The 19,124-nt window shown below is 50.3% G+C and overlaps 1 protein-coding gene across 3 annotated transcripts in view; it reads left to right on the forward strand.

The window, feature by feature from the left end:
• Positions 1-19,124, forward strand: part of MARK4 (microtubule affinity regulating kinase 4) — a 52,977-nt gene that overhangs the window by 19,830 nt on the left and 14,023 nt on the right. For all 3 annotated transcript variants that reach the window (XM_054540695.2, XM_024237634.3, XM_054540696.2), the window contains 6 exons: positions 387-623; positions 6,875-6,994; positions 7,469-7,568; positions 9,337-9,446; positions 9,538-9,697; positions 16,430-16,647. In XM_054540695.2, coding sequence (XP_054396670.2) covers positions 387-623; positions 6,875-6,994; positions 7,469-7,568; positions 9,337-9,446; positions 9,538-9,697; positions 16,430-16,647 — 945 coding nt within the window. The remainder of the gene's footprint in view (positions 1-386; positions 624-6,874; positions 6,995-7,468; positions 7,569-9,336; positions 9,447-9,537; positions 9,698-16,429; positions 16,648-19,124) is intronic.

A 19,124-nucleotide genomic window follows, 5' to 3' on the forward strand; every position in this document is an offset into this window, starting at 1 on the left:
AGTAGAGACGGGGATTCACCATGCTGGCCAGACTGATCTTGAACTCCTGACCTCAGGCGATCCACCTGCCTTGGCCTCCCAAAGTGCTGGGATTATAGGCGTGAGCCACTGTGTCCAGCCTGTGCTAGATTTTCTATGTGGATTAACTCATAATTCTCAAACTACTCTATGAAATAGGGACTAAGATTATCCCCATTCTATGGATGAGGAAACTGAGGCTCAGTGAGGTAAAGTCACTACCTAAGGTCGGGCAGACAGTAAAGGACAGGCCCAAGAGTTGATCCCTGTGGGCCAGCCCTAGAGCCTGTGCTCCTGTCTGCTTCCCACGTCCATGAAGGGCTTTGGCCTTGAGTCCCACTTTCCGCCCTCTCCTTCTCTCCCTGCAGGCTGAGAACCTCTTGCTGGATGCCGAGGCCAACATCAAGATTGCTGACTTTGGCTTCAGCAACGAGTTCACGCTGGGCTCAAAGCTGGACACGTTCTGCGGGAGCCCCCCATATGCCGCCCCGGAGCTGTTTCAGGGCAAGAAGTACGATGGGCCGGAGGTGGACATCTGGAGCCTGGGAGTCATCCTGTACACCCTCGTCAGCGGCTCCCTGCCCTTCGACGGGCACAACCTCAAGGTACCGGGAGGGGCTGGGTGTGGGGGCGTCAGCCCCTCCCCACAGTCAGGCCTCTATCCCCCCCACACCTCCCCTGCAGAGGGCCTCAGTGGTGGGACTGGCCTGAGTTCTCATGGGAAGACGGGGGATGGGCAGGATTCAAGTCCCCTCTGCAGTGAGGCCAGCCGAATGGACCGTGCCACGCTGGGGTTAAGGGCATGATCTTTGCAGCCGACAGGCTTGAGTTCAAATCCTGACTCATCCGTTCACTGAGCTAATATTTATGGCCCACTTCTCTGTCAGGCTGTTTTGGGCTTTGCATGTAAGGCGAGAACAAGAGAGGCAAAAACTCCTGCTTGGCCGGGTGCGGTGGCTCATGCCTATAATCCCAGCACTTTGGGAGGCAGAGGCGGGAGACTCACTTGAGCCTGAGAGTTCGAGACTAGCCTGGGCAACATAGGGAGACGCTGCCTCTACAAAAAATACAAAAATTAACCGGGCATAATGGCGCACGCCTGTAGTCCCAGCTACTTGGGAGGCTGACGCGGGAGGATCACTTGAACCTGGGAGATCAAGACTGCAGTGAGCTGAGATCGTGCCACTGCACTCCAACCTGGGTGACAGAGGGAGACCCTATCTCCAAAAAGAAATTAAAAAACAAACAAACCCTGCCCTCATATATGCTACGCTGTGGGTGAACCTTGAAAACATTGTGCTAAGTAACAGAAGCCAGTCACATCAGGCCACAGAGTGTATGATTCCATTAATGTGAAATGTCCAGAATAGGCAAATCCATAGAGACGGAAAGTAGATTACTGGTTGCCTGAGGCTGGGGGGGAGGAGCGAGTTGGAGGTTGATTGCTAAAGGGTACTGAGTTTCTTTTGAGGTGAGGAAAAATGTTCTAAAATTGAATGTAGTGGCCGGCCTGATGGCTCACACCTATATTCCCAGCACTTTGGGAGGCCGAGGCGGGCTGATCACCCGAGGTCAGGAGTTCAAGACCAGCCTGGCCAACATGGTAAAACCCTGTCGTTACTAAAAATACAAAAATTAACCGGGTGTGGTGGCGGGCACCTGTAATCCCAGCTACTGGAGAGGCTGAGGCAGGAGAATCACTTGAACCTGGGAGGCAGAGGTTGCAATGAGTCAAGATTGTGCCACTGCACTCCAGCCTGGGCGACAGAGCGAGACTCTGTCTCAAAAAAAAAATAAATAAATAAAATTGAATGTAGTAATGATTGTGCAACTCCGTGCATATACTAAAAACCATCGAATTGTGCACTTCGCTTCGAACAAAACAATTCCTGTCTTCCCAGACTAACATTCCTACTGGGGCCAGGCAGCTAACAAAACAAATAAGCAAACTAGATATGATATCAGATGCTGGCCTGTGCTATGCGGGGAGGGGGGGAATGCTGTAAGGAGATGGGAGGTGTGGGCTGAGTTGTTGCTTGCTTTTTTTTTTCCCCTTTGAACTTTTTATTTTGAACAATTGCCAATCTACAGAAAAGTTGCAACAATAGAGCAAATAACACATGGTATGTTTCAGGAGCTTCACAATCGCTGGCCTGTGTCCACATTTGCTCTATCTGTCTGTATTTGCACATGATCTTTGCTGCCCTCATCGGCATTGATGGGGCATTTGACAGTTAGTTGCAGATGCTGTGTCCTTTTATCCCTAAAGGCGACAGCGGGTTATCTCCTTAGACCAGGGGCGTTTTCCTGTTGATGGTGACATACAGGAAATACAGCAGTGGTATAATCCTGACCTCTACACCATGGCCCGTACTCAGATTTCATCCATCATCCCAGGAATATCTTTGGCAGCTATTTTTTTTTCCCAGTCAGGGATCCGCTCGGGTCCCCACGTTGCATTTAGCTGCGCCATCTCTTGTGTCTCCTTTCATCCGGAACAGTTCTCAGCCTCTCTTTTGTCTTTCGTGACATTGACATTATCGATTAGTTCAGGCCAGTTAATTTTGCAGAACGTCCCTCAATTTGGGTTGCCTGGTGTTTCCTCTCGATTGGAATCGGGGGTGCACTGGGGCAGGAATTCTGCAGCTGGGATGCTCTGTCCTGCTCTGCGTGGCCCGTGAGGAGCCTGTACTGTGATCTGAAATTGGAAAGTCAGGGAAATACTTGCAGAGGACAGACCATCAAAGCGGAACCCTGAGTGATGAAGAGGAGGGAGTCCCTTCTTCACAGTGGCCTTGGCCAAATAGCCAACCCCTCTAAGCCTCAGTCTCACCTGCTGTTCAGTGAAGATCATAAAGATACCAACCCTGTGGGCCGGGCGCAGTGGCTCACACCTGTAATCCCAGCACTTTGGGAGGTCAAGACGGGTGGATCACGAGGTCAGGAGATCGAGACCATCCTGGCTAACATGCTGAAACCCCGTCTCTTCTAAAAATACAAAAAATTAGCCGGGCGTGGTGGCGGGCGCCTGTAATCCCAGCCACTCGGGAGGCTGAGGCAGGAGAATGGCATGAACCCAGGAGATGGAGCTTGGAGTGAGCGGAGATCTCGCCACTGTACTCCAGCCTGGGCAACAGAGCGAGACTCCGTCTCAAAAAAAAAAAAAAAAAAAAAAAAAGATGATACCAACCTTGTGGCAGTGATTTTTAAGGACTGGCTGAGATCAGGGATGCAAAGTGCTCATTCAAGACAGCTTTCTGGTGGTGCACGGTGGCTCAGGCCTGTAATCTCAGCACTTTGGGAGGTTGAGGTGGGCCGTTCACCTGAGGTCAGGAGTTCAAGACCAGCCTGGCCAACATGGTAAAACCTCGTCTCTACTAAAAACACAAAAATTAGCTGTGCGTGGTGGCACGCGCCTGTAATCCCAGCTACTCGGGAGGCTGAGGCAGGAGAATCACTTGAACCAGGGAGGCAGAGGTTGTAGTGAGCTGAGATCACACCACTGCACTCCAGCCTGGATGACAGAGCAAGACTCTGTCTCAAAAAAACAAAACAAAACAAACAAACAAACAAAACAGCCTCTGACACTCTGGCCGTAGCTGAAGCCTGGGGTGGGGAGGTGCTGTCACAGAATAATTTTTCTGAGCCTCAAGCATGAAGCTAAGAGACCTTTTTGAAGGGCCAGGCCAATGTCTTACCTGCCCCAGGCCCTTATCACTTTCTGCTGTCCTGGTGTCCCCACCAGGCACCCCAGGCCTTGCTGTGCAAAGGAGGCACACAGCTGAGAAGAGGCAGGTTCTAGCTCTGTCATTTCCTTTCTGAGTGACCTTGGACATGTCCTTTTCTGAACCTCAGTTTCCCCACCTGTAAGATGAAGACATTAAGAGTATTCAGGACAGATGTGGTGGCTCATGCCTGTAATCCCAGCACCTTGGGTCGCCAAGGCGGGCAGATCCCTGGAGGTCAAGAGTTTGAGACCAGCCTGGCCAACACGGTGAAACCCCATCTCTACTAAAAATACAAAAAGTAGCCAGGCGTGGTGGCACGTGCCTGTAGACCCAGCTACTCGGGAGACTGATCCAGGAGAATCACTTGAACCTGGGAGGCAGAGACTCCAGTGAGCCAAGATTGCGCCCCTGCACTCCAGCCTGGACGACAGAGCAAGACTCCATCTCAAAAAAATAAAAAGAGTTTGATACCAGCCTGGGCAACATTTCAAGACCCCATCTCTACAAAAAATATTTTTAAAATTAGCCGGGCATTGTGGTGCATGCCTGTAGTCCCAGCTACTTGGGATGCTGAGGTGGGAGAATTGCTTGAGCCCAGGAGTTCCAGGCTACAGCGAACTACGATCACACCACTGCACTCCAGCTTCGGTGACAGAACAAGAGCCTGTCTCTTTAAAAAAAAAAAAAAAAGAAAGAAAGAAAAAGCATCTGCTTGCAGCCCATCTGCATATGTTAAGCCCTTCGCTGGAGCTAAGCATCTGGCCACAGCATCAAGCTTGGGAGCTGCGCTGGAGGTGGCAGTGGTGGCCTGGTGGCTTCTTCTCCCCCATCACGTGACAGGCAGTGTGGCATGGTGGTCACACAGCACAGGCTGCAGAGCCAAGGCCCTGCCACTTTCTGGCTGTGCAACCCTGGGGCAAGTGACCAGACCCCTCCAGGCCTCAACCTCCTCGTCTGGAAAGTGGGCGTTATAACCGGGCTTCGCGGCGTTGTGAAAATGGATGTAATATGCATAAAGCACTTAGAACACTGCCTGCTAAGGGGTAAGTGTCCTGAAAGTGATCCAAATTAAATATTAATAGCCCTTTATGATCTGCAGAGGCTCCCCAGGCATGGGCATCTTTCAACCCTTTTAGGAGAATGCCGCAGCAGAGGACTCTGTCCCAAAGGAGTCCTGTTCACCCCCGATGCTCAATTCATTCCTACCTGTTTTCTGCCTCCCTTCATTTTTTTTGTGTTTGTTTGTTTGTTGAGACAAGGTCTCACTCAATCACCCAGGCTGGAGTGCACTGGTGCAGTCACAGCTCACTGCAGCCTCAACCTCCCGGGCTCAAGCAATCCTCCTGCTTCAGCCTCCCGAGTAGCTGGGACCACAGGCATGTACCACCACACTTGGCTAATTTTTGTATTTTTTGTAGAGACAGAGTCTCACTGTGTTGCCCAGGCTGGTCTCAAACTCGCGGGCTCAAGCGGTCTTTCCACCTCGGCCTCCCGAAGTGCTGGGATTATAGACATAAGCCACCACGCCTGGCCTATTGCGGTGTTTTATTCAGATGGAAAGAGCTCCCTCTGGTCTGCCAAGCCATGGATTTATCTTATTTTTCACAGCTTTGGTAGGGCCTCTCATAAAAGGCCCTTAAAGAGAAAGCCAGCAGATAAATCCATGAATGGCCTTGAGGAGTGTATCTCTTTGGACAACAGGCATGGCTGGGGGAGGGGAGAGATGAGGAGGCAGGAGGGGCGGTAGGGTCTCCTTCCCCTTGAGTGAATCTCATATTTACATGCTCTCTGGCTCTGGGCCAGGCATGTGGTAAGCATTTTACAGATTTTCTTTTTTTTTTTTTGAGACAGAGTCTTGCTCTGCTGCCCAGGCTGGAGTGCAGTGGCGCAATCTCGGCTCACTGCAACCTCCATTTCCTGGGTTCAAGTGATTCTCCTGCCTCAGCCTCCCGAGTAGCTGGGATTACAGGCGTCTGCTACCACACCCAGCTAATTTTTGTATTTTTTTTTTTTTTTTTTTTTTTTAGTAGAGATGGGGTTTCGCCATGTTGGCCAGGCTGGTCTCGATCTCCTGACCTCAGGTGATCTGCCTGCCTCAGCCTCCCAAAGTGCTGGAATTACAGGCGTGAGCCACTGCACCCGGCCACATTTTTACAGATGTTAACTCACTTGTACCCTGGCAGCAAGCATGTGAAGTGGGTCCTATAATCCCTTTCACAGATAAGGAGACTAAGGCCCCAGTGGCTGACTCACTTACCTACCTCCCTCTTACCTGACTTAAAGAATAAACTTCCTTTTTTTTTTTGAGACAGACTCTTGCCCTGTCACCCAGGCTGGAGTGCAGTGGTGTGGTCTCAACTCACTGCAGCCTCCACCTCCTGAGAGTTTAAGTGATTCTTGTGCCTTAGCCTCCCAAGTAGCTAGGACTACAGGCAGCCACCACCACATCCAGCTAATTTTTGTATTTTTAGAGGAGATGGGGTTTCACCATGTTAGCTAGGCTGGTCTCGAACTCCTGACCTCAGGCGATCTGCCTGTCTTGGCCTCCCAAAGTGCTGGGATTACAAGTGTGAGCCACCATGCCTGGCCAGATAATAAACTTTCTCTGCAAGTTTTCCTCTGAATGAAAAGTTATGTAGCTTAAATTTTTTTTTTTTTTTTTTTTGTAGAGACAGGCTGGTTGTTCAGGCTGGTCTTGAACTCCTGGGTTCAAGTGATCCTCCTCCCTCGGCCTCCCAAAGTGTTTGGATTACAGGTGTGCACCACCATGCTCAGGTCATTTTTTATTTTTTTGTAGAGAGGAGGTCTCCCTATGTTGCCCAGGCTGTTCTTGAACTCCTGGGCTCAACCGATACTCCCGTCTTGGCCTCCACGCCTGGCCAAGAATTTTTTTTTTTTAATTGCAGCGTCCGTATGATGTTCCCATTTTATGGACAGGGAACTGAGGTCAGGAGAAAGGAATGGGGTTTTGCCTACCTTGTCAAGGGCTGGGACTCAGAGCTTCTGTCACTTCTATCAAAGGGGCTGGGACAAAGATTGTGTGTGTGTGTGTGTGTGTGTGTGTGTGTGTGTGTGTAATAGGTGGGGGGTGGGGCAGACCCCCTCCTCCAGTAACCCCATCCCTGCAGGAGCTGCGGGAGCGAGTCCTCAGAGGGAAGTACCGGGTCCCTTTCTACATGTCAACAGACTGTGAGAGCATCCTGCGGAGATTTTTGGTGCTGAACCCAGCTAAACGCTGTACTCTCGAGGTGAGCCCAGCCTCACAGCCAGCGGGAGCCCTTCTTGTCTCCTGACTCCCCTAAACTCTGCCTGCCCTCACCCACAAAAGCCTTCTTGACACACTTTTCCTCTCCCGTGCCCACCGAAGATCTGGTGCTGGTGAGTGGGGGTAGACAGGCCGTCCAGGGAAAAGCTCCCAGGCCTGTCCTGACGTCACCCCCCCCGACAGGCTCACCCACTCCCTGCCTTGCCAGTAATTAGCTAATGAGCTCCTAGGATGATTACAGGGTGCCAGGGACCCAGATGATGCGGAGGAGGGAGGGTGGCATCAGGAGGCTCCGGCAGGGGACGTGGGGGAGAGAGAGGCCCAGGAGGCGCTATCTTTTAGGAAGCCCGCAATTCTGGGTGTTAGGCCTCGGAGGTCTGGGGCAGGGCAGAAGTTGTATGATTTCTGGTTCCTTCTGACACCTGTCTTCCCCCTTCCCTGCTCCTGATGCCTGCAGCAAATCATGAAAGACAAATGGATCAACATCGGCTATGAGGGTGAGGAGTTGAAGCCATACACAGAGCCCGAGGAGGACTTCGGGGACACCAAGAGAATCGGTGAGGGTCAGGGAGAGCCATCCTGTCACCCAGGATGGAGTGCAGTGGTGCAATCTCAGCTCACTGCAACCTCCGCCTCCCAGAATCAAGAGATTCTTGTGCCTCAGCCTCCGAAGTAGCTGGGACCACAGGCGCCTGCCGCCATGCCCGGCTAATTTTTGTTATTTTTAGTAGAGACAGGGTTTTGCCATGTTGGCCATGCTGGTCTCAAACTCCTGACCTCAGGTGATCTGCCTGCCTCAGCTTCCCAAATTGCCAAGATCACAGCTGTGAGCCACTGTACCCAGCTCATGTTTGCTTTGATATTAAGACATAAAAAGAGACCAGGCGAGGTGGTTCATGCCTGTAATCCCAGCACTTTGGGAGGTTGAGATAGAAGAATCACTTGAGCCCAGGAGTTGGAGACCAGCCTGGACAACACAGGGAGACCCTGTCTGTACAAAAAAATAAAAATAAAAAATTAGCCGGTTGTTGTGGTGTGTACCTGTAGTCTCAGCTACTCAGCAAACTGAGGTAGGAAGATCCCTTGAGCCCAACAATTTGAGTCTGCAGTGAGCTATGATCATGCCACTGCACTCCAGGCGACAGGGTGAGACCATGTCTCAAAAAAAGAAAAAAGGGTCAGGCGCAGTGGCTCACGCCTATAATCTCAGCACTTTGGGAGGCTGAGGCTGACAGATCACCTGAGGTCAGGAGTTTGAGACCAGCCTGGCCAACATGATGAAACCTCGTCTCTACTAAGAATACAAAAATTAGACGAGTGTGGTGGCGGGCACCCATAATCCCAGCTCCTCTGGAGGCTGAGGCATGAGAATTGCTTGAATCTGGGAGGCAGAGGTTGCAGTGAGCTGAGATTGCACCACTGTACTCCACCCTGGGCAACGAGCAAAATTCTATCTAAAATAATAATAATTACTGTTTTTACCATTAAATGGCAAAACCAGAATTACTTTTGCATCAACCTAATTATATTAATAGGTTGAACACAACAAAAAGTTGAACCATATGAAATTGCCATTTTTTTTTTTGGTTTAAAATTGTCAGTACCACCAATTTTGTATGGTTTAACCTAATAGTTAAATAAATAGATAATTTATTCTGCCACGTAACTAAAATGAATAGAGTAGGCAGCCTTCAGGCACAGTTGGATCCAGGTGCTCAGAGACAGTTGTTGGGAATGTTTTCTGTGGTAGCTTTTTCCCAGGCTGCTCTCCAGGAGGCAAGCAGATCTGGGTCACATGCCTTCAATGAACCAGTCAGTGTGGCTTTGGGTGTAGAACACACTGATTAGCCATACCTGGGTTATCCGCCTGCCTTAGGGTTGGAGCAGGGGAGCCATCCACGTGATCTGAGCGGAAAGAATGTTCTTTCAAAGGAAATCAGCGTGCTGTTGGGAAGGGAGGATGGGTACTGGACAGGTCAAAGAGCAGACACCGCTGAGTGACATAGAAATGGGTGGAAGTGGGCCAGGTGCAGTGGCTCATGCCTGTAATCCCAGCACTGTGGGAGGCCCAGGTGGGTGGATTGCTTGTGCCCAGGAGTTTCAGACCAGCCTGGACAACATAGCAAAACCCTGTCTCTACTAAAAATACAAAAACTGAGGTGGGAGGATCAGCAGAGCCTGGGGAGGCCGAGGCTGCAGTGAGCTGTGATCGTGCCACTGCACTCCAGCCTGGGTGACAGAGTGACACCCTGTCTCAAAAAAAAGAAATGGATGGAAGGTAAAGTTTCTGGGAGTCTGAAACTTCTCTCCATCCCCCTCTCCCAGAGGTGATGGTGGGTATGGGCTACACACGGGAAGAAATCAAAGAGGCCTTGACCAGCCAGAAGTACAACGAAGTGACCGCCACCTACCTCCTGCTGGGCAGGAAGACTGAGGTCAGGGGGCGCCAGGGGCCCTTGGGAACGCGTGATGCCTGGGTGGAGGGACTTGGGGTGCAGAAGAGCCTCACCTGTCATCCTCTCGCAGGAGGGTGGGGACCGGGGCGCCCCAGGGCTGGCCCTGGCACGGGTGCGGGCGCCCAGCGACACCACCAATGGAACAAGTTCCAGCAAAGGCACCAGCCATAGCAAAGGGCAGCGGAGTTCCTCTTCCACCTACCACCGCCAGCGCAGGCATAGCGATTTCTGTGAGTATCAGCCCCACGCCCTCACGCTCCCTCCTTCTCCCCAAGGCCCAGACTTACAGTTATGTCAGGGTTCTCTAATTGGCAAGCAACAGAAACCCACTGGAGCTAGCCTCAGAGAGGGAGGAATGCCTTATAAAGACACAGGGCATTGCATGGAACTTGGAGGCAGGAATGCACAGCCAGGCTCAGGAAGGGATTAAAACCGGAAAAGCAGCCAGACCCAGAGCAGACACTCTGTCTTGCTTCCTCTCTGCTTGCGTGGTTTTTCCTTTGTCTCTCACTTATCTCATCCTATCATTTTTCCTGATCTCCCAGCTCCCCGATTTTTTTTTTTTTTTTTTTTTTTTTTTTGAGATGGAGTCTCACTCTGTCCCTCAGGCTGTAGTGCAGTGGTGTGATCTCAGCTCACGGCAACCTCTGCCGCACAGGTTCAAGTGATTCTTCTCCTTCAGCCTCCCAAGTAGCTGGGATTACAGGCGCCTGCTATAACGCCCGGCTAATTTTTGTATTTTCAGTAGAGACGGGGTTTCACCATGTTGGCCAAACTGGTCTTGAACTCCTGACCTCGTGATCCACCCTCAGCCTCCCAAAGTGCTGGGATTACAGGTGTGAGCCACTGTGCCCAGCCTTTCTTTTTCTTTCTTTTTTTTTTTTGAGACAGGGTCTCACTCTGTATCCCAGGCTGGAGTGCGGTGTCGTGATCTTGGCTCACTACGGCCTCCACCTCCTGGGTTCAAGCGATTCTTGTGCCTCAGCCTCCTGAGTAGCTGGGATTACAGGCACCTGCCACCACACCTGGCTAATTTTTGTATTTTTAGTAGAGACGGGGTTTCACCATGTTGGCCAGGCTGCTCTTATACTTCTGACCTTGTGATCCGCCCACCTCAGCCTCCCAAGGTGCTGGGATTACAGGCGTGAGCCACTGCACCCGGCCCCCAATTTCTTACCTTAGAGACCAGTCCAGATGGCAGCTGGAATCTCTGGTCCAGGATGAAGCTCTGATATCAGAGTCAAGTTTGAATTAATCCATTGTAACTGGGGCACAGGAGGACACATTGTACAAAGTGGCTGCTGAGAGTCTGCCCTCTGGCTTTGCCTCCACACTGAAGTAAAGGAGGCTCTTCCTAGTGGAAGAGGGCTGGGCAGACAGCTGATTATACCCCACATTCTGCAACTGACAGACATCTCATCTGCTGCAGAAAATGAACACAGAGTCTGAGTTTAAATCTGGGCCAGGCACGGTGGCTCACGTCTGTAATCTCTTTGGGAGGCCGAGGTGAGCGGATCATCTGAGGTTGGAAGTTTGAGACCGGCCTGGCTAACATGGTGAAACCCTGTTGCTACTAAAAATACAAAATCAGCTGGGCGTGTTGGTGCATGCCTATAATCCCAGCTACTCAGGAGGCTGAAGCAGAAGAATTGCTTGAAACTGGGAGGCGGAGGTTGCAGTGAGCCGAGATCATGCCATTGCACTCCAGCCTGGGCAACAGAGAGACCTCATCTCAAAAAAATTTAAAAAAGAAAAAAAAAGGATACACACCACCATCAGCACCCATTAGGCATGGAGACTTCCGAGAGGTCCCTTCACCCACACACTCATCAAATTTTAACCCGCTCAGCTATTTTTTTTAACGGCTTTATTAAGGTTAAAATTCATACACCAAACAACGTACCCATTTAAAGTGCACAATTCAGGCTGGGCATGGTGGCTCACGCCTGTAATCCCAGCACTGTGGGAGGCTGAGAGCAGGAGGATTGCTTGAGCCCAGGAGTTCTAGACCAGCCTAGGCAACAAAGCAAGACCCCGTCTCTACAAAAAAATCAAAAATTGGCCAGGCGCGGTGGCTCACGCCTATAATCCCAGCACTTTGGGAGGCCGAGGCGGGCGGATCACGAGGTTAGGAGTTCAAGACCAGCCTGCCCAAGATGGTGAAACCCTGTCTCTACTAAAAATACAAAAAAAGCCAGGCATGGTGGCGGGCGCCTGTAATCCCAGCTACTCGGGAGGCTGAGGCAGAGAATTGCTTGAACCTGGGAGGTGGAGGTTGCAGTGAGCTGAGATCACGCCACTGCACTCCAGCCTGGGCCACAGAGTGAGACTCCGCGCCCCACCCCCCGAAAAAAAATTAAAAATTAGTTGTGGTAGTACATGCCTGTGGTCCCAGCTACTTGGGAGGCCGAGGTAGGAAGACCACTTGAACCCAGGAGATCGAGGTCGTGGTGAGCCGTGATCGCGCCACTGCACTCCAGCCTGGGTGACAGAGCGAGACCTCATCTCAAAAAATAAATTAAAAAGTGCACAATTCAGTGGCTTTAATATATTTACAGAGTTGTACATCTATCATGATGACTGATTTCAGAACATTTTCATTACCCCAAAAAGAAAATTCACAACCTTTAGCAATCAACTTCCAGGCTTGGCATGGTAGCTCATGTCCGTAATCCTAGCACTTTGGGAGACTGAGGCAGGCATATCACCTGAGCGCAGGAGTTCGAGACCACTGGGCAAAATGGCGAAACCCCATCTCCACTATAAAATACAAAAATTAGCCGGGCGTAGTGGCAGGCGTCTGTAATCCTAGCTACTCAGGAGGCTGAGGCAGGAGAATTACTTGAACCCGGGAGGCGGAGGTTGCAGTAAGCCAAGATCATGCCACTACACTCTAGCCTGGGTGATAAGAGTGAGACTTCTTCTCAAAAAAAAAAAAAAAAAAAAAATCAACTTCCAATCCCCCTTCCACCTTCAGCTACTAATCTACTTTCTGTGTCGATGAATTTGGCTGTTCTAGACATTTCAGGTAAATGGAATTACACGATGTGTGGCCTTCAGTGACTGGCTTCTTTCATTAAGCAGAAAGTTTTCAAGGTTCATCCATGATATGGGTATCAGCACTTCATTCCTTTTCATTGGCAAGTAATATTCCATTGCATAGATAGACCACATTTTGTTTATCCATTCGTGAACACGTGGATTGCCTCCACTTTTTGGCTGTTGTGAATGATGCTGCTGTGAACATTTGTATCCGTGTTTTTGTGTGGCTGTGTTTTGCCGTCATTTCTCTTGGGTACATATCTGAGAGTGGAATTGCTGAGTCATCTGGTAACCTTGTGTTTAATAATAGTTTGAGGAACTTCCAGAGTGTTTTCCAACTCTGTTCGTTTTACAGCCCTGCTTGTCTGCAGGGGTGAAGTTCTTATTCTGGGCCAGGTACTAGGCTGGCTGCTTGTCTGATCTTTTTTTTCTCTCTCTTACATATCTCACCTTATCTTTTTCTAGATCTCTCAGCTCCTAGATTTCTTATTTTTTCTTTTTTTGAAACAGTCTCGCTCTGTCGCCCAGGCTGGAGTGCAGTGGTGTGATGTTGGCTCACTGAAACCTCAGTCTCCCAGGTTCAACTGATTCTCCTGCCTCAGGCCCCCAAGCTGGGATTACAAGCCACCTTGCCCAGCTAATTTTGTATTTTTAGTAGAGACAGGGTTTCACCATGTTGGCCTGGTTGGTCTTGAATTCCTGACCTGAGGTGATCCACCTGCCTCGGCCTCCCAAAGTGCTGGGGATTGCAGGCGTGAGCCACTGTGCCCAGCCGCTCCTAGATTTCTTTTCTTTTTTTTTTTTTTTTTTTTTTTTTTGGAGACAAAGTCTTGCTCTGTCGCCCAGGCTGGAGTGCAGTGGCGCAATCTCGGCTCACTGCAAGCTCCACCTCCCGGGTTCATGCCATTCTCCTGCCTCAGCCTCCCAAGTAGCTGGGACTACAGGTGTCCGCCACCAGTGTCCAGATAATTTTTTGTATTTTTAGTAGAGATGGGGTTTCACTGTGTTAGCCAGGATGGTCTTGATCTCCTGACCTCATGATCCACCTGCTTCGGCCTCCCAAAGTGCTGGGATTACAGACGTGAGCCACTGTGCCTGGCCTGCTCCTAGATTTCTTACATCTCAGTTTTAGAATCCAGCCCAGGGCTGAGTGCAGTGGCTCACGCCTGTAATCCCAGCACTTTGGGAGGCTGAATTGGGTGGATCACTTGAGCTCTCAAGTTCGACACCAGCCTGGGCAACATGATGAAACCTCATCTCTACAGAAAAATACAAAAATTAGGCCGGGCGCAGTGGCTCTTGCCTTGTAATCCCAGCACTTTGGGAGGCCGAGCTGGGTGGATCACCTGAGGTCAGCAGTTTGAGACCAGCCTGGCCAACATGGTGAAACCCTGTCTCTACTAAAAACATCAAAATTAGCCGGGTGTGGTGGTGGGCACCTGTAATCTCAGCTACTTGGGAGGCTGAGGCAGGAGAATTGCTGGAACCCGGGACACAGAGGTTGCAGTGAGCTGAGATTGTGCCATTGCACTTCAGCCCGGGTGACAACAGTGAGACTCTGTCTCAAAAACAAAACAAAACAATTAGCTGGGCATGGTGGTGTGCACCTGTAATCCCAACTACTTGAGAGGCTGAGGTGGGAGGATGGTTTGAGCCTGGGAGGCCAAGGTTGCAATGAGTCCAGATCGTGCCACTGCACTCCAGCCTGGGCGATAGAGCCAGACTGCCGTGTCTCAAAAAAAAAAAAAAAAAAAGGAATCCAGCCCAAGTGTTAGCCAGAATCTCCTTGGTCCACTCTTCAGGATCAGGATGGAGCTCTGATATCAAGTCCAGTTGGGATTAGTCTGCTGTAATGGGGGCACAGGAAGACACACTGCACAAAGTGGCTGCTGAGAGCCTGCGCTCTGGCCTCCCCTCCACACTGAAGCGAGGGAGGAGAGAGGTGTCAGGGAAGCTGAGACCCAGCATGAGCCCCACATGGGAAGTGGTGCTTCTGCCCTACCCCCACCATTGCTGGAGGTCAAACCATTCCCTGCCCCTGTGTCTTGTCTTCCCCACCTGTAAAATGACAGGGTGTGTCCAGAAAGTTCCTAAGGAGCTTGTGACTTTGGTATCGTATGGTTAGAACATGGTAACCTTCAGAACTCCCCACACTGAGACCTGAGTTCCAGGGATTCTCAGGGAGAGGGATTGCTGCAGGTATCTGTCATTGTCATTGTAGAGCTCTCAGCTTGTGGTTCTGGGACTTTTGAGCATGTATTGCTCCTGAGCATGTAACAAGCAGACCTTCTGATTCTCTCAAGTTTGAGATCACTTTTCACCCCTGGGTTCTAAAACAGTAGATTCCTAAGATGTTCCAAGGAACCAGAATTATTTTGTGTTGCTTTTGAAATTGTTCATACAATCACATCCTTGAAAATGTGTTGGTTTGGAAAGGATAGACAGTGAAAAAGTCTTCATCCAACCCATATCTCCAGCTCCCAGTTTCTCAAATACAGCGACTGTTATGGTTTTTTTTTCTGTTGTTGTTGTTGTTTTTGTTTTGTTTTTTGACAGAGTCTGGCACTGTTGCCAGGCTGGAGTGCGATGGTGTGATCTCTGCTCACTGCAACCTCCGCCTCCCAGGTTCAAGTGATTCTCCTGCCTCAGCCTCCCGAGTAGCTGGGATTACAGGCGCACGCCACCACACCCAGCTAATTTTTGTATTTTTAGTAGAGACGGGGTTTCACCATGTTAGCCAGGCTTGTCTCGATCTCCTGACCTCATGATCCACCCGCCTTGGCCTCCCAAAGTGCTGGGATTACAGGCGTGAGCCACTGCGCCTGGCCCTGTTATGGGTTTCATATGAATTCCTTTGGAGAGATTTTATTCATAAACAAACATGTAAAGAGATAAATATGGGGCCGGGCACGGTGGCTCATGCCTGTAATCCCAGCACTGTGGGAGGCCAAGGTGGGAGGATCGCTGGAGTCCAGGAGTTCGAGACCAGCCTGGACAACATGGCAAAATCCTGTCTCTACAAAAAAAAAAATACAAAAATTAGCTGGGCATGGTAGTGTGTGCCTGTAGTCCCAGCTACTTGGGAGGCTGAAGTGGGAGGATGGCTTGAGCCTAGGAGGCCGAGGTTGCAGCGAGCTAAGGTCACACCAGTGTACTTCAGCTTGGACAACAGAGTGAGATCCTGTCTCAATAAAAAAAAAAAAGAGAGAGAAAGAAGGACACTAAAGATACATAAAAACAATAAGTAAATTCTCCCCTTTTGAAACAAGTTACAGTCCTTTGGAGATATTCATATATAAGCAAGTAGATATAGATACACACTTTTTTGCTTTTGTAGACAAATGATAACATTGTTGACCCAACTCTTGTCTTGCCTTTTCTACTTTCCAGTCTATCATGAAGATCATTCTGTATTGGTGCATAAAGTGCTTCCTTATGCTTTTTCATAGCTGCATAATTTTCCACTGTGGAAATACCTTGACTTATCTAGTCATTCCCCTACTAAGGGGCATTTAGGCTGTTCCCAGTCTAATGGTGCAGGCCAGGTGGGGTGGCACACGCCTGTAATTCCAGCTACTTGGGAGGCTGAGGCAGAATTGCTTGAACCTGGGAGGTGGAGGTTGCGGTGAGCGGAGATCGCGCCACTGCACTCCAGCCCAGGCAACAGAGCCAGACTTTGTCTCAAAAAAAAAAAAAGAAGATGCAATGAATGGCCTGTATGTGCATGATGTCATTGATTTGGAGTTTCTAGGTCAGTATATGTGCGTTGGTAATCTTGAGGTAATTTTGACAGATATTGTCAGAAGGGCCCACACAGAGATTGCAGCCCACGTGAGGAATTCTCAGGTTCCAACGATCCCCCAGAGTCAGTTCTGGGTTTCCGTGGTGATGCCAGCTCTAAACGGTGCCCCCTCCCCCAGGTGGCCCATCCCCTGCACCCCTGCACCCCAAACGCAGCCCGACGAGCACGGGGGAGGCGGAGCTGAAGGAGGAGCGGCTGCCAGGCCGGAAGGCGAGCTGCAGCGCCGCGGGGAGCGGGAGTCGAGGGCTGCCCCCCTCCAGCCCCATGGTCAGCAGCGCCCACAACCCCAACAAGGCAGAGATCCCAGAGCGACGGAAGGACAGCATGAGCACCCCCGTGAGTGACCAGGGCTGGGGGGCAGGGCTGGGGGCGCCACCCGGGCCACATTCCTCAGGCCCTGCCTTCATCTCATTCCCCAGACAGAACTCCTTCTTACCAGCTCCTTCTTATACCCATTCATTCATTCAACAAATATTTATCGAGTGCCTCTGTTTGCCTGAGCTCAGTTTATACACTAACACTTTATGTTAGTGTATAAATTAGTGTTCTGTGTCAAAGAAGTGCAGAACGTACTCTTGGCAGAAAGGATTGAATACAGGAAATTAAGTGCTTTTAAAAATGTGGGAAGGGCCAGGCACGGTGGCTCATGCTTGTAATCCTGGCATTTTGGGAGGCCGAGGCGGGAGGATCACTTGAGGTCAGGAGTTTAAGAAGCATAGCAAGATGCCATCTCAACTAAAAATCAAAAAAACTAGCCAGGCATCATGTTATGTACCTGTGGTCCCAGCTACTCGAAAGACCGAGGTGGGAGAATCAATTGAGCCTGGGAGGTTGAGGCTATAGGGAGTTGTGTTCCCGCCACTGCACTCCATCCTGGGTGACAGAGCAAAACCCTGTCTCAATAAATCAATAAATAAAATATTAATAGTAATTTAAAAAATCAGGCCAGGCGCAGTGGCTTACGCTTGTAATCCCAGCACTTTGGGAGGCAGAGGTGGGCGGATCACTTGAGGTCAGGAATTTGAGACCCGCCTGGCCAATATGGTGAAATCCTGTCTCTACTAAAAATATAAAGATCAGCTGGGTGTGGTGGTGGGCACCTGTAATCCCAACTACTTGGGAGGCTGTGGCAGGAGAATCACTTGAACCCAGGAGGCAGAGGCTACAGTGAGCTGAGATTGTGCTACTGCACTCCAGGATGGGTGACAGAGTGAGACTCCATTTCAAAAAAAAAAAAAAAAAGCCAGGCGCAATGGCTCACGCCTGTAATCCCAGCACTTTGGGAGGCCAAGGCGGGCAGATCACGAGGTCAGGAGATCGAGACCGTCATGGCTAACACAGTGAAACCTCGTCTCTACTAAAAATACAAAAAATTAGCTGAGCATGGTGGCATGCACCTGTAGTCCCAGCTACTCTGGAGGCTGAGGCAGGAGAATCGCTTGAACCCAGGAGGCAGAAGTTGCAGTGAGCCAAGATCACACCACTGCATTCCAGTCTGGGCGACAGAGCAAGACTCCATCTCAAAAAAAAAAAAAAAAAAAAAAAAAAAAAAGTCGTGGGAAGCAGCAGCATCTTCCCCAGCTCCTCAGCTCTTCCGGCATCTACATTTGGTCCCACTCCCTGCTCCTCTGCTCTGCATATGTTCAGGAGCTGCCCCACGTAGCTGTGCCTGGCCTTTCGAGGCTGGTCATGGCAGGTTACTACCAGTCAAGTCCCAGCCTTGACCAGGGTGCACACAGGTGTGAGTCTGAGCCAATTGTGGGCCTAAACTTTTAAAAGTATAGGTCACCTGCCAGGCACGGTGGCTCACACCTACAATCCCAGCACTTTGGGAGGACGAGGAGGGTGGATCACAAGGTCACGAGATCGAGACCACCTGGCCAACATGGTAAAACCCCATCTATACTAAAAATACAAAAATTAGCTGGCTGTGGTGGCGCATGCCTGTAGTCCCAGCTACTTGGGAGGTTGAGGCAGGAGAATGGCTTCAACCCGGAGGCAGAGGTTGCAGTGAGCCGAGATCGCGTCACTGCCCTCCAGCCTGGCGACAGAGCGAGACTCCGTTTCAAGAAAAAAAAAAGCATGGGTCACCACCCACACAGACACAAAATACTTATTAGTTATCTTTTACCATAAGATTTTGCTCTTTAACAAATAAGTTGGCTGGGTGCGGTGGCTTATGCCTGTAATCTCAGCAATTTGGGAGGCCCAAGGCAGGTGGATCACGAGGTCAGGAGTTCGAGACCAGCCTGGCCACCATGGTGAAACCCCATTTCTACTAAAAATATAAAACTTAGCTAGGCGTGGTGGTGCACGCCTGTAATCCCAGCTACTCAGGAGGCTGAGGCAGGAGAATTGCTTGAACCCAGGAGGCAGAAGTTGCAGTGAGCCGAGATCACGCCACTGCACTTCAGCCTGGGTGACAGAGCAAGACTCCATCTCAAAACAAAACAAAACAAAACAAATAAGTCATAAAAATTAAGTTTTTAGTCGGACACGGTGGCTCACGCCTGTAATCCCAGCACTTTGAGAGGCTGAGGTGGGTGGATTGCTTGAACTCAGGAGTTTGAGACCAACCTGTGCAAAATGGTGAGACCCCTTCCCTACAAAAAATAGAAAAATTAGTCTGGTGTGGTGGTGGCACGTGCTGGTAGTCCCAGCTACTTGGGAGGCTGAGGGAGGAGGATCACTTGAGTCCAGGAGGCAGAGGTTGCAGTGAGCCAAGATCGTGCCACTGCACTCCAGCCTGGGAGTCTCCAGAGGGAGACCTTGTCTCAAACAAAAAAAAAAGTTTTTAAATACTAATTTTTCTC

This window comes from Pongo abelii, chromosome 20 (genome assembly GCF_028885655.2).
Source record: "Pongo abelii isolate AG06213 chromosome 20, NHGRI_mPonAbe1-v2.0_pri, whole genome shotgun sequence".
NCBI lineage: Eukaryota > Metazoa > Chordata > Mammalia > Primates > Hominidae > Pongo > Pongo abelii.